Raw genomic sequence first — 26,532 nt, 5'->3', positions numbered from 1 at the left:
CCAGTTGGGATAGTACCTACACTCTCTAATATTAAAACCTTACCATGGGTCAAAAATAGGCCTCAATGTGGCTAAGGGCTGAGAGCGACCGGGTCCCAACAGGACACACACAGTCAGGGGGATTCACAGAATGAAATGTCCAGCTCGCTGAGAAGGGGGCCACTCCCTGTTTGTACTGAATACAAAAAAACTACATAAAAACAAAAAAGTGAGCCGGAGTATGAGATGGTATACATGGAACTTGCAGCCACTTGCTATACACTTACCTTGCAGCCACACTTGAATTGCAGCCTCCCCCGCTTAGAAGCCTCGCAGTGTGTTTTTGTATATGTGTCTTTCTGTGTGTGTGTCTTTCTGTGTGTCTTTCTGTGTGTGTGTGTGTGTCTTTCTCTGTGTGTCTTTCTGTGTGTCGGTGTCTTTCTGTGTGTCTTTCTGTGTTTTTGTGTGTATCTTTCTTTGTGTGACTTTCTGTGTGTGTCTTTCTCTGTGTGTGTCTTTCTCTGTTTGTCTTTCTCTGTGTGTCTTTCTCTGTGTGTGTCTTTCTCTGTGTCTCTTTCTGTGTGTGTGTTTCTGTGTGTGTCTCTTTGTGTGTCGGTGTGTATGTCTCTTTCTTTGTGTGTCTCTTTCTGTGTGTGTCTCTTTCTTTGTGTGCGTGTCTCTTTCTTTGTGTGAATGGGACACACTCCTGAGCGTTGGAAGCTGCATATTTAAATCCATTACCTGGGCTTCCAAATACGTAACACGCTGACATCGAGTGCAGACATATTCACATATTCACTCTCAAACGGCTGTTCAAGGCATGCATACATCTCACAAGATGCACACTTGGTAGCATTGTCCATAGAGCACATACTAAATGGGGATAAACAGTACAGTAAAAACATGCATAACTAGAAAGGTAATACCAAGCTTTGCTCTTGTGTCAAACTATGATATTATGTTCAACTATGTTGTACACTTACCTTGCAGCCACACTTGAATTGCAGCCTCGCCCACTTAGAAGCCTCACAGTGTGTCACTTGAATTTTTAAATCACTACTAAGCTAGCAAAGCAAACAAGATGAATCACCTAACACAAATCACAAGACCGCCCCCCCCATTTGTTTCCCCCAGTAACAGAAGGCACAGATAATACCCTAAGCCATGTAGACAACTACACAGGTATAAAAACTACTAGAAGGTGGCCCGATTCCAACGTATCGGGTAGTCTAGAATGTGTATGTAGGTTAGCAGATTGAATAATAAGGTAATGAATGGACTGGATGGGTTAGGTTTAATTTAGTATTTTTATAATTGTTTATTGGTTTTAAAATGACAAACAACAGAAGGAATAGTTTTAATAGATGAGTCTAATGTTTAATGATGTCCATGGCTTGTAATGAAAGAAGGCCATGAACAGTGTAAAGTTAAGTAAAAATATGCTGATGCTGTGATGTGGCCCAATGCTGGTATGTTCCCCCATCGTGGTGCAGCCACCATCCTGACATGTGCCCCCATCCTGCGGGGTAATGTGTGCGGGGGGCGGAGTGCGGGGCGGGTGGAGCCGAGCGGGGCCATGACACTGAGGATGTCAGTGCCGGGGACTGCATGGCTGGGGACAGGTAACTATCCAGGTGTGTGTGTGTGTGTGTGTGTTCGGGCGCTTTCACACTTGTGTTCAGCGCAATCCACCGCTATGGAGAATAGCGCAGTCCGTTAACGCACTGCGCTATTCTCCATAGACTTGTATTGACAACGCACTGTAACGCAAGTGTCTGCGTTGCATCCGATGGACCACGCTGCGTCATTAATTTGTGACAAGTGCGTCGTGTGGAGGGAACGCTGCATGTAGCGTTTTTTGGGTCGTTAAAATATCGCACCTTGACGGATTCCGTTAGAATCTGCCAAGCTGTCTAATGATTGTCTATGGGGGCGGATTCCGCCACAATGCACTAAGCGGCAGAATCCGCTGACGGATCCCATCACGTTCTACTGCGCATGCTCAGCATGTCCAGTAGAACAATATAAATCGTTTAAAATCACTCCTTGTCTCTCCCACCCCCTCTCTCCCCTTCTCGCATACTCACCGATCACCGGCGGGGCGCTGCACAGCTGTCACACTGCTCTGGCGGCTTCTCCTGCTTTTGAAAATGCCGGCCGCTCATTATTCAATCTCGTATTCCCTGCTTCCCCCGCCCGCCGGCGCCTATGATTGGTTGCAGTCAGACACTCCCCCATGCTGAGTGACAGCTGTCTCACTGCAACCAATCACAGCTGCCGGTGGGTGGGTCTATATCGTGCGGTACAATAAATAAATAAATAATTAAAAAAAAAACCTGCGGTCCCCCCCCAATTTTGATACCAGCCAAGATAAAGCCACACGGCTGAAGGCTGGTATTGTCAGGATGGGGAGCGCCACGTTATGGGGAGCCCACCACCCTAACAATATCAGCCAGCAGCCGCCCGGAATTGCCGCATCCATTAGATGCGACAGTCCCGGGACTCTACCCGACACATCCCGAATTGCCCTGGTGCGGTGGCAATTGGAGTAATAAGGAGTTAAATGGCAGCTTATAGCTGCCACTAAGTCCTAGGTTAATCATGCCAGGCGTCTCCCCGAGATACCTTCCATGATTAACCTGTAAGTGAAAGTAAATAAACACACACAACGAAAAATCCTTTATTTGGAATAAAAGACAAAAAAAACCCCCTCATTTACCACTTTATGAATCCCCAAACACCCATCCAGGTCCGACGTAATCCACATGACGCTTTCAGCTCTGCTACATGAAGTTGATAGGGAGCGCCGTAGAACACGACCGCTCTGTGTAAGCTCATCGCAGCAGCTGAAGTGAGCCGCGCTGTCACCGGAGACTTCACTCAGGTAGTGCCGGGGTGTGTGCGGGGATGATGATGGGTACGGTAGTGCCTGCGTGTGTGCGGGGATGATGATGGGTACGGTAGTGCCGGGGTGTGTGTGGGGATGATGATGGGTGTGGTAGTGCTGGGGTGTGTGCGGGGATGATGATGGGTGCGGTACTGCCGGGGTGTGTGCGGGGATGGTAATGGGAGCGGTAGTGCCTGCGTGTATGCAGGGATGATGGGAGCGGTAGTGTCTGCGTGTGTGCGGGGATGATGGGTGCAGTACTGCCGGGGTGTGTGCAGTGATGATCATGGGAGCGGTAGTGTCTGCGTGTGTGCGGGGATGATGGGAGCGGTAGTGTCTGCGTGTGTGCGGGGATGATGGGTGCAGTACTGCCGGGGTGTGTGCAGTGATGATGGGTGCGGTAGTGCTTGTGTGTGTGTGTGGGGATGATGATGAGTGCGGTAGTGCCGGGGTGTATGCGGGGATGATGATGGGTGCAGTAGTGCTTGTGTGTGCGGTGGTGATGATGAGTGCGGTAGTGCCAGGGTGTGTGCGGGGATGATGATGGGTGCGGTAGTGCCTGCGTGTGTGCGGGGATGATGATGGGTACGGTAGTGCCGGGGTGTGTGTGGGGATGATGATGGGTGTGGTAGTACTGGGGTGTGTGCGGGGATGATGATGGGTGCGGTACTGCCGGGGTGTGTGCGGGGATGGTAATGGGAGCGGTAGTGCCTGCGTGTATGCGGGGATGATGGGAGCGGTAGTGTCTGCGTGTGTGCGGGGATGATGGGTGCAGTACTGCCGGGGTGTGTGCAGTGATGATGATGATGGGAGCGGTAGTGCCTGCTTGTGTGCGGGAATGATGGGTGCAGTAGTGCCGGGGTGTATGCAGTGATGATGATGGGAGCGGTAGTGTCTGCGTGTGTGCGGGGATGATGGGTGCAGTACTGCCGGGGTGTGTGCAGTGATGATGGGAGCGGTAGTGCCTGCGTGTGTGCGGGGATGATGGGAGCGGTAGTGCCGGGGTGTGTGCAGTGATGATGATGGAAGCAGTAGTGCCTGCATGTGTGCGGGGGTGATGGATGCAGTAGTGCCGGGGTGTGTGTTCAGTGTATACATGTGGAGGGCGGAGTGCGGGGGGGTGGAGCCGAGTGGGGCCATGGCGCTGAGGACGTCAGTGACGGGGACTGCATTGTTGGGGACAGGTGACTATTCGTGTGTATGTGTGTGTGTGTGTTCAATTTATACATGCGGAGGGCGAAGTGCGGGTGGGGGGTGGAGCCGAGTTACGCTGGTAACCATGGTACAAGATTGGGTAACTATGCAAAGCGCTTTGCTTAGTTACCCGATGTGTACCATGGTTACCAGCGTACGCCGGCTCCCGGCACGATCCCAACAACTCAAGGGTATGTCTCAGATGGGTTCCCGGTGTGGGCTCCCGGGAGTGCAGCAGTCACCTGGGAGCCGGGGCTCCGTGTGGGTGCGGGGAAAGGTGTCGGGCGTCGTGCTGTCGCGCCGTAGTTTGTGCTATTCACTTAGCTGAGCCGTTGGTCGCAGGCTCTTTAGCGCACGCACTGTGGCGACGGTTGTTACTGTAATGACGTCATTTTGGAGCAAGATACACAGAATAAGGCAATTATATATAGATGATAGTGTTCAACTATGCTATACACTTACCTTGCAGCCACACTTGAATTGCAGCCTCACCCGCTTAGAAGCCTCACAGTGTAAACACTGTGTATTGTTTTTCTTTCTTATATGTGAGGCATATTTATCAAGTATTACATTTGCATTTGTTTTCTGTCTCCCTAATTGAGATATATAGTATCTCCCCTTATTTATTTGCTTCTTTTCTTTTTCATATCACATGGATTACTGCATCTCTTATGCTTCGTATATGTGGGCAATTTTCCTGTGGCGGGATTAATTTCATTGTGTATATCCCCTTCTCTTTTCTCTGTTTTTATCATTTTTTGTGTTCTAATAACGATTATTTTTATCTTGGCTTAAAACTCATGTTATTTATAGGTTTTGAAGTAATCAACCAGAATGGAAGCTTGGAAATATACTAAACAAAAATATAAACACAATACTTTTCGCTCTTAAGGCTGCTTTACACGCTACGACATCGCTCAAGCGATCTCGTTGGGGTCACGGACTTTGTGACACACATCTGGCCGCTTTAGCGATGTCGTTGCGTGTGACACCTATGAGCGTTTTTGCATCGTCGCAAAAACGTGCAAAATCGCTAATCGGTGACATGCCCCCCTATTCACGATTATCGTTGCTGCTGCGTGTACGATGTAGTTCGTAATTCCTGCAGCAGCACACATCGCTATGTGTGACACCGCAGGAACGAGGAACCTCACCTTATCTGCGGCCGCCGGCAATACGGAAGGAAGGAGGTGGACGGGATGTTACGTCCCGCTCATCTCCGCCCCTCCGCTCCTGTTGGGCACCCGCTTAGTGACGTCGCTGTGACGCCGAACGAACCACCCCCTTAGAAAGGAGGCGGTTCGCCGGTCATAGCGACGTCGCTAGGCAGGTAAGTAGTGTGACGGGTCTGAGCGATGTGCGCCACAGGCAGTGATTTGCCCATGTCGCACAACCGATGGGGGCGAGTACGCACTCTACCGATATCGGTAACGATATCGCAGCGTGTAAAGCGGCCTTTATTTTTCATGAGCTGAACTCAAAGATCTAAGACTTTTTCTATGTACATGAAAATCCTTTTTTTCTCAAATATTCTTCATAAAATTGTCTAAATCTGTGTTAGTGAGCACTTCTCCTTTGCCAAAATCTACCTCATAGGAATGATATATCAAGATGCTGATTAGACAGCATGATTATTGCACAGGTTTGCCTAAAGCGGGCTTTACACGCTGCAACATCGCTAATGCGGAGTCGTTGGGGTCACGGAATTTGTGACGCACATCCAGCCGCATTAGCGATGCCGTTACGTGTGACACCGATAAGCGATTTTGCATCGTTGCAAAAACGTGCAAAATCGCTAATCGGCGACATTGGGGTCCATTCTTAAAAATCGTTACTGCAGCAGTAACGAAGTTGTTCCTCGTTCCTGCGGCAGCACACATCGCTGCGTGTGACGCCGCAGGAACGAGGAAGCTCCCCTTACCTGCCTCCCGGCCGCTATGAGGAAGGAAGGAGGTGGGCGGGATGTTACGTCCCGCTCAGCTCCGCCCCTCCGCTGCTATTGGGTGGCGGTTCAGTGACGCTTCAGTGACATTGCTGTGACGCCGCACGGACCGCCCCCTTAGAAAGGAGGCGGTTGGCCCGTCACAGCGACGTCGCCGGACAGGTAAGTATGTGTGACGGCTGTTGTGCGACACGGGCAGCGATTTGCCCGTGTCGCGCAACAGATGGGGGCGGGTACCCACACTAGCGATATCGGGACCGATATCGCAGTGTGTAAAGTAGCCTTTAGGCTGGCCATTATAAGAAAACACTCTAAAATGTGCAGTTTTGCAGTATTTTGGTGGGGGGGGGCTGGGTGGGTCAGAAAACCAGTCAGTATGTAGTATGACCACCATTTGTCAGTCTGCCATCTGCCCTGTACAATAAAAACCAGGGTTTATCCATGAAGAGAACACCTCTCCAACATGGCAGATGCCATCGAATTTGAGAATTTACCCACTCAAGTTGTTTACGACTATGAACTGCAGTCAGGCAGAGACCCCAATGAAGACAACGAACAAGCAAATAAGCTTCGCTGAGATGATTTTTGACAGTTTTATTTGACCAATTTTTGGTTATACAAACTAATTGTTGCAGCAGCTGTCCTTGTGGCTGATTTCAGATTATCTTGCAGGTGAAGACGCTGGAAATTGAGGTCGTGGGCTGGTGTGGTTACACGTGGTCTTTGGTTGAGGCAGGTTGCATGTACTGCCAAATATTCTGAAAGGCCTTTGGAGATGGCTTATGATAGAGAAATTAATATTTAATTCAGAGACAACAGCACGGCAGTCAGCATTCCAAATGCACTCTCCCTCAAAACTTACAACCTATTGGTGACACTTTATGCCCAAATACCGAGTCAGTACGATCGAGGTAAAGAGAACGAGGTGAGGGGAAAGTGGAACAATAAATTTGAAGTTGAGGGTCTACAGGAAAAAATACTCAAGGGATGGTTAACTGTGAGAAAAGTGGTGGTTAACGAACAATGGCGAGACATGCAATTCAAACTAATGCACAATGCTATTTACGTCATTGACCTTCCGTACACAAACTCCCCAGCACACTATCTAAGTAGCTGCCCCAAATGCCACCTCCACAAAGCAAACCTGATACATTGCCTATGGGAATGCCCAGTGATAGCAAAACTTTGGGGGGATACAATCAAACAGATCGACAAGACTTGGGGAATCAAAATCCCAAAAGATCTGATTCTATGTTTATTCCATGCCACAAGTCGAGAGGCGAGAGAGAGGGCAGAGCAGTTATTCATTCCAAAAGCAGTATATGCCTTAATACTATTGGTTAAAAAATGCATTTTGCGACACTAGCTTACAAAACAAGTACCAGATATTACGGAAGTGTTAGAGACCATGAAAATGTTCATACTGATGGATCAATTAGAACCAGAAGATAGCAAAGAGAAACGCACGTCTAGTTTTTTTAAAAATGGAAAACATTTTTAGAAAAAACTACTCTCAATGAGATATTTCTCATTTAATGCAACGTTGCAAAGATATAGCCTGGTATAGCTGGGGAGAGCTAGATGGCTCGTTGGGGAGATTGAGGATAGAGAGGTAAAACAAGGAACCCTTATGTTATGGTTATTTCTGTGTTAATTTATTATTGTTTTTGATGTACAACTTGAAAATGCCAACATGTTTAGTGTTGGACAGAAAAAAAGATTTAAAATTGATGAGAATTGTTAAAAAGCTAACTGAGAATATTTTCATTTCTGTAACTATTTTGTTGACAACTCATCAAATAAAATATATTTTAAAAAAAAACTTACGACCTATGTGGCATTGTGCTGTGTGAATACTGCACATGTTAAACTGGCTTCTTATTGTGGCCAGCCAGAGGCACACTTGTACAGACGTTATACTGTCTCATCAGCATCTTGATATCCCACACCTGTAAGGTGGATGGATTATCTCGGATAAAGGAGAACCTCTCAGTAACACAGGTTTAGGTAAATTTGTGAACAATATTTGAGAGGAAAACAAGTCCTATTCCTCTTGTGAAAATTAGAAATCTGGAGTTAAAACAACTTTATAGTGGTAAAGACGCACTGGATTATAAGACGCACCCCAAATTTAGAGATAAAAAAGGTAAAAAAAATAAAAATGGGGTCCATCTTATACTCCGGTGTTGTCTTACAGCAGGGGGTTAGTAGTGGTGGTGAAGCGGGTCACAGGAGGCAGAGGTTGTGCTGGCAGCAGCGGCGGTCAGTTGCAGCAAGCAGCAGTGGCGGCGGTGGTCAGTGGCAGCAGTGGCGGTAGCAGCAGCGGGTCTGTGGTGTCAGTCTCGGCAGCAGCGGCAGGTCAGTAGTGGAGCAGGCCGGTGCAGTGAGTGTCCCAGTGTCCGCAGTCCCGGTTCAAATGATGGCGCCTGTAGCAGCGCAATGCGCAGATGGAGCTCTCATCCAAGGGCTCCATCTGCGCACACGCTGACTCCCGAAGCGGCACGTGCGCAGATGGAGCTCTCATCCAAGAGCTCCATTTGCACACGTGCTGACTCCCGGCACCATCATTTGAACTGGGAGACTCACCGCACAGCCACCGCAGTCCGCACAGCCGCCTGCCCACCCGCACAGAGAGGCTGCCTGAACACACCCGGCCGCCCAAACACACCTGGTCGCCGCATAGCCAACCCCCCCGGTAAAATTTTATTTTCACAACTCAACATTATAAACTTCTGTGGAACCCCTGGAGGTTCAAGGTGCTCACCAAACATCTAGATAAATTCTTAAAGGGGTCTAGTTTCCAAAATGGGGTCGCTTGTAGGTAGCTCTACTGTTTATTCACCTAAGGGGGTCTCCAAACGCAAAACATGGTGTCCACTAATGATTCCAGCTAATATCGCTTTTAAAAAGTAAAATTGTGCTCCTTCCCTTCCAAGCCCTGCAGTGTGCCAAACAGTTTCTTTCCACCACATATGAGGTATCAGTGTACTCAGAAGAAATTTCACAATAAATTTTATGGTGCATTTTTTCCGGATAACCTTGCAAAAATACTAAAGTAACATTTTTGTGGAATAAAAGTAAAATTTTCATTTTTATCTTTCAAAATTGCTTTGGTTCCTGTCAAGCACCTAAAGGCTTTTCTTGGATATGGATTTGAGCAGTGTGAGGGGTGCAGTTTTTAGAATGGTGTCATTTTGGGGTATTTTCTGTCACTTAGGCCTTTCAAAGTCACTTCAAATATGATGTGGCCCCTTAAAAAATTGTTTTGTAAATTTTGTTGGAAAAAAACAGAAACTGTGATTAAAGTTTTAACCCTTCTAACGTCCTACCCCCCCAAAAAAATTAAGTTTCAATAATTGCGCTGATGTAAAGTAGACATGTGGGAAATGTTATTTAGTAACTATTTTGTGTGATATAACTCTCAAATTCATGGGCATAAAATTTCAACTTATGAAATTTTCAAACTTTTTGCCAAATTTACAATGTTTTCACAAATAAGCGCAAAAATTATAGTCCTAATTGTACCACTATCATGAAGTACAATATGTCAGGAAAAAAAAAAAGTCCCAGAATCACCAGGATTCGTTGAAGCGTTTTAGAGTTATAAATTGTGAAACTGACACTGGTCAGAATTGCAAAAAATGGCCTAGTCATTTAGACTATGTGCACTTTGCATTTCAATTCTGCAGCGAAAAAGTCACTGCGTGTGCGTCTCAGAACGCAGCTGAAAAAGCTGCATTCTGAGACGCATTCTGCAGAACGCAAAGTGCAGACATTCCTGGAGAGAATTCATGCGTTCTGGATGCTTTCTCTGCCATAGACAGAGTGGGAAAAGCATCCAGAACACACATTTTTCACAGTACGCACCCACTCGGCTCTGCAGCATCCACATAGACTTGCAGCAGAGCCGAGTGGGACCGCACTGTCACTGTCATGGCTGGCTGCGGGACAGTGCCGCGCGATCAGAATGAACTCGGATGAACTTCACCCGACTTCATTGTGATCGTGCGGCTGTGTGCATGTGCCGCGGCTTGATTTGCGGTCACACGTGAAGGACTCACCTGTGATCGCTAATCCCCTGACTGCAGTGAGCCACGCGATCAGCTGTGCATTCACCCAGGTTACTCGTGGTCACAGCTGCAGTCCTCCACGTGAGAGCGGTGGCCGAGAGTAACAGTGCTCAAGCTGATCACGTGACTCACTTCAGTTGCTGCATGGCGCTCACAGGAGCGGTGGTGTTCTATTGCCACTCCTGTCAGCTTCCGATGTAGCAGAGCTGAAAGCGTCGTGGGACCTTGCGTGGATTACGTTAGACATGGAGGTGTTTTTGAGGGATTAATAAAGTGGTGAAAGAGAGTTTTTTTTGTCTTTCATTCCAAATAAAGAATTTTTTGGATGTGTGTGTTTATTTACTTTAACTTACAGGTTCATCATGGAAGGTATCTCGGGGAGACGCCTGCCATGATTAACCTAGGACTTAGTGGCAGCTATGGGCTGCTGCCATTAACTCCTTATTACCCCGTTTGCCACCGCACCACGGCAAGTCGGGATGAGCCGGTAAAATCCCGGGACTTTCGCATTTAATTAATGCGGGAATTCCTGGCGGCTGCTGGCTGACATTGTTAGGCTGAGGAGCTCCCCATAACTTAGAGCTTCCCATCCTGAAAAAACAGCCTCCAGCCGTATGGCTTTACCCTGGCTGGTATCCAAATGGGGTGGGGGACCGCACGTCGTTTTTTTTATTTATTTATTTTTTTAACTGCTCGATATAGACACGCCCACCAGTGGATGTGATTGGTTGCAGTGAGACAGCTGTCACTCAGCGTGGGGGCGTGTCTGACTGCAACCAATCATAGGCGCCGGTGGGCGGGGAAAGCAGGGAATACGTGATGGATTAATGAGCGGCCGGCTTTTTCAAAAGAGAAGAAGCCGCCACAGTATGAACGCCGTGCAGCGCCGTGCCGGTTATCGTGGATCGGTGAGTATGAGAAAGGGGGGGGGTAGAAACTGACATGGACAGAGCGAGATAGAGACATAGAGAGAGACCGACCGACCGAGAGAGAAAGACAAAAGACCTGCCTTTGTTATGTTAAAAAAAACATGTGGATCGCAATAATAATGCAATGCAAGCACACTGCTTCACATTTTGGCAGCGATTTTCTACAAATCATTGATTTCAATGGGTGTAGGACGGAGCCAAAATATCAAAAACAATTGACATGCTGCTTCTTTGAACGCATGGTTTTTGCCACAAAATATGCAAATTAAATGCTGCGTTTGGAAACGCAAAGTGCAGGCAAGAAATCCACATTTTCCATAGACTTTGCTGGAAAATCAAAACTCATGCATTTTGGCATGAAAACGCTGCAGTTCAAAACGGACCTAAAAAGCAGGTGGAAACGGAAAGTGCGCACATAGCCTAAAGGTGAAAATGGGCAAGGAGTAAAGGGGGTGCAGGACAGAATATGATTCAGCCGTCATATATTTATCATAATGCTAATACTCAAGAATACATTATGCCACTGCCAAATAATGGTTATCATGCCCCTATGCCAAACCTCTTTGAACATTATAGTAATATGCAGTACAAAGTAGAAAAAAGTTTTAAAAAAAACAAATATGTAAAAGTTTAAATCACCTCTCTTTTACCACATTAAAAATTGAGAAATAAAATACACACATATTTAGCAATGCTGCGTTTGTAAGAGTCTGAACTATAAAAATATAAAATAAGGTTATCTGATCAGTAAACTGTGTAATGAGAAAAAAATGAAAACGCCAGAATTGCAGTTTTTTTTGCGGCTGCCGCAACAATAGACAAGTGATAACAGGTGGTCAAAAGATCGTATATACCCAAAAATAATGTCATTAAAACCATCAGCCTGGGGTACAAAAAACAAGACCTCAAATAGCTTCATATCCCAAAACTTTCAAACATTACAGCTGAATTTGTTTTTCATCCCTTAGGCCCTGTGTGCACATTGCGTTATTTGCCGTGGTTTTTGCTGCAGAAAAGGTGTGATTTTTGTTGATAACCTTTCTGCAGTCCTTCCCCAGCAAAATCTATGGGAAAACCAAAATGCTGTGCGCACACTGCGTTTTTTTTCCCTATAGGTTTTGCTGCAGCTTTTCTACAGCAAAAAAAAAGAAGTAGCATGTCACTTCTTTTCCACAGGTACCTGCGTTTTTGCCATAGATAATGGTAAAAAACAGCAGGGACCAACCCACGGAAAAACCGCAACCAAACCGCAGTAAAACCGTATGCGGATTCAGGGTGCGTTTTTACCGCGCTTTTTGCTGCGGGTGTGGAATTCTGCCAGAGGGTGCGGCTTTTTCTTAAGAAAAGCACATTTCTCAGTGCACACAGATCCTTAAAACAGAAACTATACATGTTTGGTATCTACATAATCATACTGACCTTGATAATCATACTGCCAGGGCAATTTTATGGTAAAATAAATGCTGTACAAAAACAATTGCAGAATTACATTTTTTTTTCTTGCTATTTTGGCACAGTTGGGTTTTTTCCTCCACTTACCACTACATTTTATAAATTGGATGGTGTCATTAAAAAGTACAACTCGTACCGCAAAAAACAAGTCCTCACACGGCTATGTTGAAAGAAAAATAAAACGTCATGCCTGTTGGAATGAGGGGAGAAAAAACTGAAAGTGCAAAACTGAAATATTGCTCAATCCTTAAGGGATTTAACATATAAGATGCAATAGCTTTCTCCCTCTTGCTCTATAAACCACATCTCCGAAGCCGTATGCTAGCTGGATCAGGTGTCCAAGTGACTTGTAAAACGATTGTTGGTGGCAGCTAGTAGTTTTTCTTGTGTTATTGTGGAACTTGGCAGTGACTGTATTGAGGTACAGTTGAAAGCAGAAGTTTACAAACACTATACAAAAAGACACTTTTGCATGTTTTTCTCACTATCTGACATGAAATCAGCATGAATTTTTCCTGTTTTAGGTAAATTAGGATTACCAAAATTATTTATATTTGCCAAAAGCCAGAATAATGAAAGTTAATGTTTTAAGGCATTTTTATTACTTTCTGCAAAGTCAGAGGTTTACATACATTTTTTATTAGTATTTGTTACCATTGACCTTAAACTGTATGAATTGGGTCAAAGGTTTTTGGATATCTTTCCACAAGATTCTCACATTAGTTGGTAGGAATTTGGTCTCATTCCTCCTGACAGAACTGGTGTAACTGAGCCATGCTTGCAGGTTGCCTTGGTCGTACCTGCCTGTCAGCTTTGCCCATAAATTTTAAATAGGATTGAATTCAGGACTTTGTGGTGGCCTTTCATTTGGATTAATGGAGTCTTCCTGGCAGAGTGGCCTGTCAACCATGTTGATATAACACTTGTTGTACTGTAGATAATGACACAATCTTACTAGCTTCAGTCAGCATTTTCAGAAGGTCTTTTTCTTTTGTTCTTTTGCACTTGTCTGCCCAAAGAACGTTCATCTCTGGTACACAGAACCCGTTTCCTTCCTGAGAGGTATGATGGCTGGACATTCCCATCTTGTTTGTATAATTGTTTGTATAGATGAATGAGAGACCTGTGGGTATCTGGAAACTGTACTGAAGGATAAACCAGACTTGTGCAAGTCCACAATTCTCTTCCTGAGATCTTGGCTGATTTATTTTGACTTTCTCATGAGGCTACACAAAGGAGCAGTGTGTTTCAGGTGTGCGTTAAAATACATCCACTGGTATCTCTAATTAACTTATATGTTGCCAATAAACCTATCAAATGCTTCCAAAGACATGACATCATCATATGGGCTGTCCCATATTGTTTAAAGGCATAGTACTCTTAGTGTATGTAAACTTTTGACCTTGCAGAAAGTAATAAAAATCCCTTATAGCATTTTCTCGCGCTCTCATTATTCTGGCATTTGGCAAATATAAATAATTTTAGTAATCCTAATTGACCTAAAACGGGAAAGGTTTATTCTTATTTCATGTCAGATAGTGAGAACCTGCATATGTGTCTTTTTAGATAGTATATTTAAACCTCTGTATATTCCATGCATTATAACCGGTTGTCTACATGGTATACATTCACTATGAGCGCCCCAATAATTGGCCTAGTGGTGGAAACGGCAGCGGCCTCATTCATTTATCGTGTGTCAATTGTGTAATTGTTCTGATGATTGGGAGTGGCAGACTGCTGTTCATGATAGGTGATTTATGCGGGTTGTATTTTTATTAAAATCTAGAAATAGAGACTTTGAGAATTAATTTGTGTGATTTTCCTTGAATGACAATCAAATTTTGGGTCTTCACTGGTTTTATTATTGCAAGGATCCGCATGTTTTTATGATATTCTTTTCTTTGTGACATACATCACACTGCCTCTAGTATTTAAACCGCTTGAAAAAATGCTCAGTGGTTTGTTAGGTCATGAAAAACCACAACCTGTCCATGACTTCTCTTCTCTTAAGATCAGCAGATTGCAGTTTGTAGAAGTATAACAAAAAATATGTACAATGTTAACTTTTTAATAATTCCAATTAATTAACAGCCACCAAGTATGGTGTTTTATTATTACAAAATGTAGATACTTTTTATATACAGTTGTCAGTTTCCAAATATGATGTGGAAGCAAGCTTGCAAGAAGGTTTTTCCTTTAAATACGGGACAAATTCCCATAGTTTTTTATAGATTTCCTCTTTGGCGTTGCAATAAAATTTGTTGCAAATGCACAGAAGTGACATGCTGCAGTTTAGACAATTTGCTGCAAGCTCTCAATTCTAGCTTGATTTTATCAACTCCACGTGGATGGGGGTTTTAAAATTTATAATCATTTTACTGGAAACATTATATTGCTGCAAATATTTGGTGCAGAAACCACACTGAAAATCTGCAGCTATTTACAGCATGTTAATTATTTTCTATTAACATAAGAAAAGAAATACTGACACAATCTGTTTGACCACTTCAAACTTCACAACTTGCTTTGATTGATTTAAAAAAAAAAAAATACATCTAATGTCTTTGCTGTCATCTTTTTCATTAGCTTGTAGATCGTGTTTTTGATGAAAGCCTAAACTTTCGGAAGATTCCTCCTTCAAATTTGTTTAAAGCAGAGGTAGCTTTTCGAGGAAATGATTCAAAGCCTCAGCCTAAGGAAACCTGTGATCCACCAATTATCACTAGAAGAAAAACGTGGAGCAGAGATGAAGTAAGTGCAACTGTATAACCATTCAACACTAAGTGAAATTGAATGTTAAAGTTTATGGTGAAAAATTAGATAACTTTGTAAATATATTATTAAGTGACCCGAAGCAACAGTTTACTGTCCGAGAATTAACAATGAACCATCTTGTAGCAGCAGAGGCCTTTTTTAAGTCAATATAATAGTCGACCTACTCAGTATATAAATGGTTAATAACCAATAGTTTTCTTTGTATTGGTGTTTAATAGATTGCCTAAAAACAAATTTCATACAGAATAAAAGATTTGATACTGTGGAGGAATCATTCAGTACGCAAACATTTTGGTAGAATTAACTGATGTATAATGAGGCCGATATAAACAAACCCAAATACTTACACAGTGTAGTAGATAATTAAGGCCCTGTGCACACAGTGCAGTGTTTGATGCGTTTTTAGTGGAGTTTGTTGCCCTAAACTGCATGCATTTCCTTCCCCAGCAAAGTTTATGAGAATTCAGAAAGGCTGTGTGCATATTGCTTTTTTTTGCCTGCAGTTTTAGGTGTAGAAAAAAAGAAGCACCGAAAACACGTAAAAAACGCATGCGTTTTTAATGCGTTTTTTTGGCCAGAGGTGCTTTTTTCTGCCAGAGGGTGCGTTTTTTGCTGAAGAATCAAAACTGCAGTGTGCGCACATAGCCCTAGGCCATGTGCCCACGCTGTGTTTTTGCTGTGTTTTTTTCATGCATTTTTCCTTGCAGATTTTAATCAATATTGGAACCCAGCAAAGTCTATGAAAATCCTCACTTGCTTTGTACGTGTTGCAGATTTTTACCTTGCAGATTTTGGTGCAGGAAAAAAAATCTGCAACATGTCAAGTCGTTCTGCATTTTTTTTCCTGCGGATATAATCCACTGCAATGCTTGACCACTGCAGTGGATTACATCTGTCAGTACTACACTCAAAGCACTGACATTTTGCTTCACACAACATACATCTGGCATGGTGTGCGATGCTCTCCATAGCTCAGTAACCCAGGGTCGTCATGGTGACGACCCAGGGTTGCCATGGCAGCAATTGGCTCTTGGTGATCACATTATAGGGAACCGAGCGCTAGGGAGAGTTAAGCGATCCCTCTCCTTGCCTTTTGAACGCTATGACGGCTTTGATCGCAGCATTCAGGGGGTTAAACTACTGGGAGCTGCATGCGCTCCTGGAAGAGAGAGCCGGGTCTCACAAAAAAAACATAAAAACACAATAAAACATTTTTGGGGTTTTTTTGCTGGATTTTCCTGCCAAAATATACACAAATCTGCCCACAAATATGCTACATGGTCACATACCCTTTCGGTCAACATAACACAATCTGCTGTCTGCTCAATACATTCCTTTACAATATGCTTGCTGCTTTTGTGTGTTTTAATGCCAATTTTCAACATTTAGGGGCTTATTCAGACTTCCTTTTTTCACATAGTTTTTCACAGGATAGAATTCATACCTGCAATAGCTTAAATGGAACCTGTCACCATATTTGTCTACTGTAAGCTGCGGAAACCACCAGTATGCTCTTATATACGGTATTCTAGAATGCGGTATATAAGAGCCCAGGCACCTCTGTATAATGTAAAAAACACCTTTATGATACTCACGGGCTGGTCTGGTCCGATGGGCGTCACTGCTCGCAGGTCCGGCGCATCCTCTCTGCTACGATTGCGGTCCTCCTTGTCAGCCCCATGTGGATGATGTGTCCTACGTCATCCACCCAAGCTAGCATTGCTGTGGGCAGATTGCAGTACTGTAAAGCGCAGATGCCAGGAAAGGTCAAAGACGACCCACGCATGTGTACTACAATACTTTGATCTGCCCTCAGCGAGTGTCACATCACAGCGCACAATCTCCCCATAGGAGCAGTCGGCTGCATGTATTTCCATACACCTTACAAGAGTGAGTTCCTCCACAACTTAATGGCTTGTTCTACTCCTTCTTGTATTCCCAACATCCATATATCAAGGCCAATGTCAGTAAGATGAACCTTATCATCTCTACAAAAATGTTCCTTTGTATTTTCCAGTACTTGGTGATGTATGGCCAATCCTCCATTTTCCAACACAAATGTTGTTATTTTTTTAAATTGTCTCTCCAGTAAAGGAGACAAACTCTAGCACAGCGCCACCTATTGGAAGTAGCGATCCTAAAAGTCACAAGTGGATTTTCAACAATCCTTTGCAATATGACTCAGGATATATAAGCCAGATCAGAATCCCAATTTGCAGACACGGTGTTTCGGGGTGCTTGCCCCTCGTCAGTGCAAAGTATGGGGGTGTCTGATCTGGCTCATGAGAAAGCTATGTGGGGACCACGGGGGAACACTATTCTCCTTAAGGAGACTTTGCAAGCCAGTCTGGCTGCCAGGTAAGGGGACTTATAGCTGCAATGCCCCTCTGGGAAATATTCAAATTGTCTCTCCAGTAAAGGAGACAAACTCTAGCACAGCGCCACCTATTGGAAGTAGCGATCCTAAAAGTCACAAGTGGATTTTCAACAATCCTTTGCAATATGACTCAGAATATATAAGCCAGATCAGAATCCCAATTTGCAGACACGGTGTTTCGGGGTGCTTGCCCCTCGTCAGTGCAAAGTATGGGGGTGTCTGATCTGGCTCATGAGAAAGCTATGTGGGGACCACGGGGGAACACTATTCTCCTTAAGGAGACTTTGCAAGCCAGTCTGGCTGCCAGGTAAGGGGACTTATAGCTGCAATGCCCCTCTGGGAAATATTCAAATTGTCTCTCCAGTAAAGGAGACAAACTCTAGCACAGCGCCACCTATTGGAAGTAGCGATCCTAAAAGTCACAAGTGGATTTTCAACAATCCTTTGCAATATGACTCAGGATATATAAGCCAGATCAGAATCCCAATTTGCAGACACGGTGTTTCGGGGTGCTTGCCCCTCGTCAGTGCAAAGTATGGGGGTGTCTGATCTGGCTCATGAGAAAGCTATGTGGGGACCACGGGGGAACACTATTCTCCTTAAGGAGACTTTGCAAGCCAGTCTGGCTGCCAGGTAAGGGGACTTATAGCTGCAATGCCCCTCTGGGAAATATTCAAATTGTCTCTCCAGTAAAGGAGACAAACTCTAGCACAGCGCCACCTATTGGAAGTAGCGATCCTAAAAGTCACAAGTGGATTTTCAACAATCCTTTGCAATATGACTCAGAATATATAAGCCAGATCAGAATCCCAATTTGCAGACACGGTGTTTCGGGGTGCTTGCCCCTCGTCAGTGCAAAGTATGGGGGTGTCTGATCTGGCTCATGAGAAAGCTATGTGGGGACCACGGGGGAACACTATTCTCCTTAAGGAGACTTTGCAAGCCAGTCTGGCTGCCAGGTAAGGGGACTTATAGCTGCAATGCCCCTCTGGGAAATATTCAAATTGTCTCTCCAGTAAAGGAGACAAACTCTAGCACAGCGCCACCTATTGGAAGTAGCGATCCTAAAAGTCACAAGTGGATTTTCAACAATCCTTTGCAATATGACTCAGGATATATAAGCCAGATCAGAATCCCAATTTGCAGACACGGTGTTTTGGGGTGCTTGCCCCTCGTCAGTGCAAAGTATGGGGGTGTCTGATCTGGCTCATGAGAAAGCTATGTGGGGACCACGGGGGAACACTATTCTCCTTAAGGAGACTTTGCAAGCCAGTCTGGCTGCCAGGTAAGGGGACTTATAGCTGCAATGCCCCTCTGGGAAATATTCAAATTGTCTCTCCAGTAAAGGAGACAAACTCTAGCACAGCGCCACCTATTGGAAGTAGCGATCCTAAAAGTCACAAGTGGATTTTCAACAATCCTTTGCAATATGACTCAGGATATATAAGCCAGATCAGAATCCCAATTTGCAGACACGGTGTTTCGGGGTGCTTGCCCCTCGTCAGTGCAAAGTATGGGGGTGTCTGATCTGGCTCATGAGAAAGCTATGTGGGGACCACGGGGGAACACTATTCTCCTTAAGGAGACTTTGCAAGCCAGTTATTTTTTTATTAACCTTTATCCTTGTATTATTGATACGGGCCACTGATCTCGCTGTTCTCCACATTTGGCTAGCTACTACATCAGACCAAAACCACCACTGTTCATGGGTAAGACCTCCATAAATTCAACATATCGAGCTTTATGTCCCTAACCAAATGTCTTGACGCTCTTATTGCTAAGTCATTACCACCTAAATGGATAAGTAAAACATATGGGGGGTGGTAAAACTCTACAAGATACTGTATTTCTTTTAACAGCTGATGCCACTGCATTCCCCTTTTTCCCATCCATCTCACCTGTGCCAAAGAACTGGGGAACCCCAACTGTCTGCCATTAGGCCTTGATGCTGCACACAAGGCCCCCAAAAAACAAATGAATGTCCCATGATCCAAACCAGGCATTGCTGTTCAGCTAAAACAAAAACACAATTACTACACAATTACCTAAATGAAGACACGACTACTATATGATTAACAAACTATACACACACATATATATACACACAGTGCCTTGCAAAAGTATTCGGCCCCCTTGAAATTTTCAACCTTTTCCCACGGTTCAGGCTTCAAATATAAAGATAAAAATTTTAATATTATGGTGAAGAACCAACAACAAGTGGGACACAATTGTGAAGGTGAACAAAATGTATTGCTTATTTTAAACTTGTAAAAAATAATAAACTGAAAATGGGGGCCTGCAATATAATATTATTCATCCCCTTTACTTTCAGTGCAGCAAACGCACTCCAGAAGTTCATTGAGGATCTCTGAATGATCCAATGTTGTCCTAAATGACTGATGATGATAAATGTAAGCCACCTGTGTGTAATCAAGTCTCCGTATAAATCCACCTGCTCTGTTATAGTCTCAGTGTTCTGTTTGAAGCACAGAGAGCATCATGAAGACCAAGGAACAAAACAGACAGGTCCATGATACTGTTGAGGAGAAGTTTAAAGCCAGATTTGGTTAAAAAAAGATTTCCAAAACTTTAAACATCCCAAGAAGCACTGTGCAAGTGATCATATTGAAATGGAAGTAGTATCATACCACTGCAAATCTACCAACACCCGGCCGTCCATCCAAATTGTCATCTCAAACAAGGAGAAGACTGATCAGAGATGCAGCCAAGAGGCAGCTGTAATCGCAGCAAAAGGTGCGCTACAAAGTATTAACCTAAAGGGGCCGAATAATATTGCACGCCCCAATTTTCAGTTTATTATTTTTTATAAAAGTTTAAAATAAGCAATAAATTTAGTTCAAGTTCACAATTGTGTCCCACTTGTTGTTGATTCTTCACCAGAACATTAACATTTTTATCTTTATGTTTGAAGCCTGAAATGTGGGAAAAGGTTGAAAATTTCAAGGGGGCCGAATACTTTCGTAGGACACTGTATATATACAGTTAGGTCCAGAAATATTTGGACAGTGACACAAGTTTTGTTATTTTAGCTGTTTACAAAAACATGTTCAGAAATACAATTATATATATAATATGGGCTGAAAGTGCACACTCCCAGCTGCAATATGAGAGTTTTCACATCCAAATCAGAGAAAGGGTTTAGGAATCATAGCTCTGTAATGCATAGCCTCCTCTTTTTAAAGGGACCAAAAGTAATTGGACAAGGGACTCTAAGGGCTGCAATTAACTCTGAAGGCATCTCCCTCGTTAACCTGTAATCAATGAAGTAGTTAAAAGGTCTGGGGTTGATTACAGGTGTGTGGTTTTGCATTTGGAAGCTGTTGCTGTGACCAGACAACATGCGGTCTAAGGAACTCTCAATTGAGGTGAAGCAGAACATCCCGAGGCTGAAAAAAAAGAAAAAATCCATCAGAGAGATAGCAGACATGCTTGGAGTAGCAAAATCAACAGTCGGGTACATTCTGAGAAAAAAGGAATTGACTGGTGAGCTTGGGAACTCAAAAAGGCCTGGGCGTCCACGGATGACAACAGTGGTGGATGATCGCCGCATACTTTCTTTGGTGAAGAAGAACCCGTTCCCAACATCAACTGAAGTCCAGAACACTCTCAGTGAAGTAGGTGTATCTGTCTGTAAGTCAACAGTAAAGAGAAGACTCCATGAAAGTAAATACAAAGGGTTCACATCTAGATGCAAACCATTCATCAATTCCAAAATTAGACAGGCCAGAGTTAAATTTGCTGAAAAACACCTCATGAAGCCAGCTCAGTTCTGGAAAAGTATTCTATGGACAGATGAGACAAAGATCAACCTGTACCAGAATGATGGGAAGAAAAAAGTTTGGAGAAGAAAGGGAACGGCACATGATCCAAGGCACACCACATCCTCTGTAAAACATGGTGGAGGCAACGTGATGGCATGGGCATGCATGGCTTTCAATGGCACTGGGTCACTTGTGTTTATTGATGACATAACAGCAGACAAGAGTAGCCGGATGAATTCTGAAGTGTACCGGGATATACTTTCAGCCCAGATTCAGCCAAATGCCGCAAAGTTGATCGGATGGCGCTTCATAGTACAGATGGACAATGACCCCAAGCATACAGTCAAAGCTACCCAGGAGTTCATGAGTGCAAAAAAAGTGGAACATTCTGCAATGGCCAAGTCAATCACCAGATCTTAACCCAATTGAGCATGCATTTCACTTGCTCAAATCCAGACTTAAGACGGAAAGACTCACAAACACGCAAGACCTGAAGGCTGCGGCTGTAAAGGCCTGGCAAAGCATTAAGAAGGAGGAAACCCAGCGTTTGGTGATGTCCATGGGTTCCAGACTTAAGGCAGTGATTGCCTCCAAAGGATTCGCAACAAAATATTGAAAATAAGAATATTTTGTTTGGGTTTGGTTTATTTGTCCAATTACTTTTGACCTCCTAAAATGTGGAGTGTTTGTAAAGAAATGTGTACAATTCCTACAATTTCTATCAGATATTTTTGTTCAAACCTTCAAATTAAACGTTACAACCTGCACTTGAATTCTGTTGTAGAGGTTTCATTTCAAATCCAATGTGGTGGCATGCAGAGCCCAACTCGCGAAAATTGTGTCACTGTCCAAATATTTCTGGACCTAACTGTACATGTATGCCATTTACAATAAATGCATTCTAATGTAGCTCTTAAATCTGTTCAATTCCCATCTCCCAATTTTTTTTAACTATGTCAGGCCCTAAGCCCTTGTGTCGCTGCTCCTATTTTAAATGAATGTGAAATGAATACATTTGGAGACTCTCCCAAAATTACCAGGCATTTTTTGACAACTGCCGTGAACTGAAATCGTGACAATGACTTACAATCCTCATGAATTAGCAATGAACCCTGGATATTTGGCCTTCTTGAGACATAGTTTCTAAAACAGGTGACCGGGCAGGCCTTGGAAACGCTTAAAGGAAACAATGTGATCCATTTTCCTCTACCCTTTTGATACGTTTTTGACTTGGCCAGAAAACATTCCAATCTGTCCGTGTATTGATGCACGTCCTCGGCTTGTAGACCCCCACTTCTGATGGAGCTACTCGACACTAACTTGCTGATTCTAAAATTAAAAGCTCCAAAAAAGGCCAGTGTGATTGCACAACTAAAGAGTAAAGGCCCTGTCACACACAGAGATAAATCTGCGACAGATCTGTGGTTGCAGTGAAATTGTGGACAATCAGTGCCAGGTTTGTGGCTGTGTACAAATGGAACAATATGTCCATGATTTCACTGCAACCACAGATCTGCCAAAGATTTATCTCTGTGTGTGACAGGGCCTTTACACTTCAAAATGACTGCTACAGACTCTGCTTAGTACACTCAGTATCTGCTGGAAAGAAATTGGATGCCGTTTTCCTCTGGTCTTTTTACAACTTTTTTTTGGCCAGAAAACATTCCAATCTGTTCATGTATTGATGCACATCCTCAGCTTGTAGACCCCCACTTCTGATGGAGCTACTCGACACTAACTTGCTGATTCTAAAACCTCCAAAAAAGGCCAGTGTGAATGCACAACTAAAGAATAACACTTCAAAATGACTGCTACAGACTCTGCTTAGTACACTCGGTCTTTTTACAACTTTTTTTGTAACCCTTTAGGGCCGGCTTAACTAAAAAATGCTTTATGTAATCAGTGAAGTCATGCAACTTAAACCAAAAGGCTAATCCTGACATTTTACTATTAATACTGGACAATGAAATACCATCTACAAAGACCCTGCTGATGTAAAATAATAACAAGGAAACATTGTCGTGTGACCTGGCATCATGTCTCATTAGCACACACAAATCATCCCATTTCCTCCATGCTGACTGGTACCTTTGCCATGTGCTTACACCTACAGACAGTTCTATTTGTCATATGCTGTGTTACTGGCAGTGAATACAGAAAATCCAGACACTTCTTGCCATGTGCCTCCACGATCGGGGCTAACAAATGGAATCTGTCCCACTGAAAACGAGACAGAGCATCAGCCACAGAATTACAGACACCAGGGACATACATGTACATCTGTAATCTGACAATTTGACTTTAAACAGTGCAGCACTAGATGACGTAGCAACGCCACAACAAGCAGGGAAGAAGCTGATTGTTTGTTTATGACTTCTACAACTCCCAAGTTATCACAATGAAATTTCACTTTTCTGTTTTTGAAAATATTGCACCAAATTTCACAAGTACCCACTATGGGGAACAATTCAAGGAGGACTAAGTTTCATGTTAACCCATCTCTTCTGCAACTCTCTGGCCACCTATCTGCACACCACTGTCCAGAACAATGTGCACTAAAACCAGTTGACCCTGCTGCATCAGTGTGGACGTCTAAGTCAAAATTTGAAACCAGTGGTCTGATCAACAATGACCTCCCATTAAACTCCATTAAGAACTGCTCCCAAACCGCCAGATCGTCCTTTAATGTTTTAGCCAGCCGCACAAAGTGATGTGGAAAGATTATGCCTGAGGTAGCTGCAGCTAGACGCCTACAAAAAACTTAACCCATTGGAATAATGCGACATGCAAAGTTCATTTTTCCTAACAGCGATTGTAGATCCTTTAATCTGATCTTACGGTGAGAGCTAGCTTCTCTGGCTGCCTCCAGCAGATCACTAACCTTGTCATCTGGTAATCTGCACTCCATGGCCTCACTGTCAGTCAAAATTCCTAAAAACGTAAGTGTAGATGGGCCTTCTGTTTTATCTGATGCTAACGGTACTCCAAAACACTTAAAAACCGATGGAATCGCTGTCAATAATGAAGCATAAACAAATGACTTTAGTGCACCAATGCATAAGAAATCATCTAAATAATGCAGGACAGAACGCACACCTGCTTCCATCTTTACTACCCACTCCAAAAATGTGCTAAATGTTTCAAACAAGGAGCATGAGATGGAGCAGCCCATTAGTAAACACGAGTCTGCATAAAACATTCCCTGCCACTGACAACCCAATAGATGAAAGCTTTCTGGATGTACTGGTAGGAGTCTAAAAGCAGCTTCAATGTCTTTTTTTGCCATCAAATCTCCTCTGCCGTACTTCTGAACCCATGAAATTGCTGTATCAAATGAAGTATACGAGACTGTGCAAAGTTCGTGATCGATTCCATCATTAACTGAGCTTCCATGAGGGAAGGACAGATGATGGATCAGCCTAAACTTATTGGGTTCTTTCTTTGGGACCACTCCCAATGGAGAAACTCTTAAGTTTTCTATTGGCATTTTGGGGAATGGACCTGCCATTCGGCCCAATTCAATTTCTTTGTTTAGTTTTGCGGAGACAATGTGAGAAATTGTATAAGCTGAAACAAGGTTACAAGAATAGGTTGATGGGGCTGAACTAAATGGGATCTTAAAACCTTCTGAAAAACCCTCCCACAACAATTGTGCTATTTTTCTGTCTGGGTATCTGCTTAGATAAGTCACCATCTCCCAGAGTCTAAATGGTGTTTCCCCCTTTTTGGTTAATCTCTGCTGTTGGGGTTTTATTTTGTTTAAAGCATTTTGATAGACTATGGTTTCCACTACAGAAGGTACATTTATGTTTGTACCTGCATGCGTCTCCGAACCTGCACTGGCTATCATTGAACTACCAGCAGCAACCTTTTCTGTTTGCTGCCAACAATCTGATTGCTGGTGATCCGCCAGCATAGCCCTGAAAGGGCTCCATATGATGCTGTCATGAGTCACATCCATAAACCAATATCTTTGTGATCCCACCAAATCCCTTGGCGACAAGCCTTTCGTTGGCGAAACTGCTCATCATAGCGAAGCCATGCTATACCTCCGTACACACGGTGCTCCTCACCAATGGAATCCATGTAACAAAATAAAGCAGAACAATGTTCGGGGTTTTTTTACCTATTACATTTGCAAATATGGCAAAGGCCTGTAACCAATTCGCAAATGTTCGAGGGATGAGACGGTACCGTCTCCTTTCTTGTTCCTCTCTTTTACTTTCCTCAAACCTTACTTTATCCAAGTTATATTTTACTAGAGGCAATAATAAAAATATTTCCACATATTCGTCGGCCCAAATCTTCTCTCTAACCTCTTGTTTCAAATGAATTCCTAGAGGACCCTCGAAACATACATATAATTCACCTCTTGCTGCATCAGATAAAAGTAACCCCTTCTGAAATTACTGCTTCCTCCTGTGTATCTGAATCAGGACATGAGTGATTGACCCCCTCCGATGTCCGGAAACCATTTCCACACCATGCAGCAATAGGAGAAGAAGTTATGGGTAAGCTAGACTGACTTAAAGCCTCCTTAACCCTTGACACTAATTGTTGTACCACTAAATTAAGATCCCACCCTACATTGCCTGGAATTGTACACGCAACTGAGCCCACTGGACTTATTACAGGTCTTGTTAAACTAGATACCAGTGATGTGTCGGTCGCGAACGATCCGACACTAAGATCCGTCTCCCTGCAGTGAACGACAGGTGCCGGATCACCAAAGTGAGCCACTAAACTCGCTAAACAGCTCTTTTCGCCGCTGAAACTCCACCCACCCGCATCTAAACCCCGCCCACTCCGTGATCTAATTGCTCCCTTGTAGGTGGGCGGGGTATAGCCGCTGGTGGGCATGGTTTCAGCAGTGTCACTTTAATCTTAAATATGTGTTCACTTGGGGTGAACACATATTTAATAAGCAGCCGAGAACAATCTGAATGAGCCGGCTCTTTTTGGTGAGCCATGGGAACTGGATCACCAAAAAGAGTCGGACTGCCCATCACTACTAGATACAGGACGAGAGAAAGTGTTCTCACCAATACCAGGCTGCATCATACTCTGACCAGCCGTATAGGAAATCCTTGCTGGTGTAGTGTGTACAGCCCCTCCATTATTGAAGTCCTGCGTACTGCTGCCCTC

General features: G+C 43.8%; 1 protein-coding gene across 9 annotated transcripts in view; it reads left to right on the top strand.

Annotated features, from left to right (window-relative positions):
* CEP170 (centrosomal protein 170) overlaps nucleotides 1-26,532 on the top strand; it is a 974,470-nt gene that overhangs the window by 697,925 nt on the left and 250,013 nt on the right. For all 9 annotated transcript variants that reach the window (XM_075339727.1, XM_075339731.1, XM_075339735.1 and 6 more), the window contains one exon: nucleotides 15,040-15,204. In XM_075339727.1, coding sequence (XP_075195842.1) covers nucleotides 15,040-15,204 — 165 coding nt within the window. The remainder of the gene's footprint in view (nucleotides 1-15,039; nucleotides 15,205-26,532) is intronic.

The sequence above is a fragment of the Anomaloglossus baeobatrachus genome, chromosome 3 (genome assembly GCF_048569485.1).
Source record: "Anomaloglossus baeobatrachus isolate aAnoBae1 chromosome 3, aAnoBae1.hap1, whole genome shotgun sequence".
Taxonomy (NCBI): Eukaryota; Metazoa; Chordata; class Amphibia; order Anura; family Aromobatidae; genus Anomaloglossus; species Anomaloglossus baeobatrachus.
Note: the sequence above shows the minus strand (reverse complement) of the source record. Positions and strands in the feature narration are given on the sequence as shown.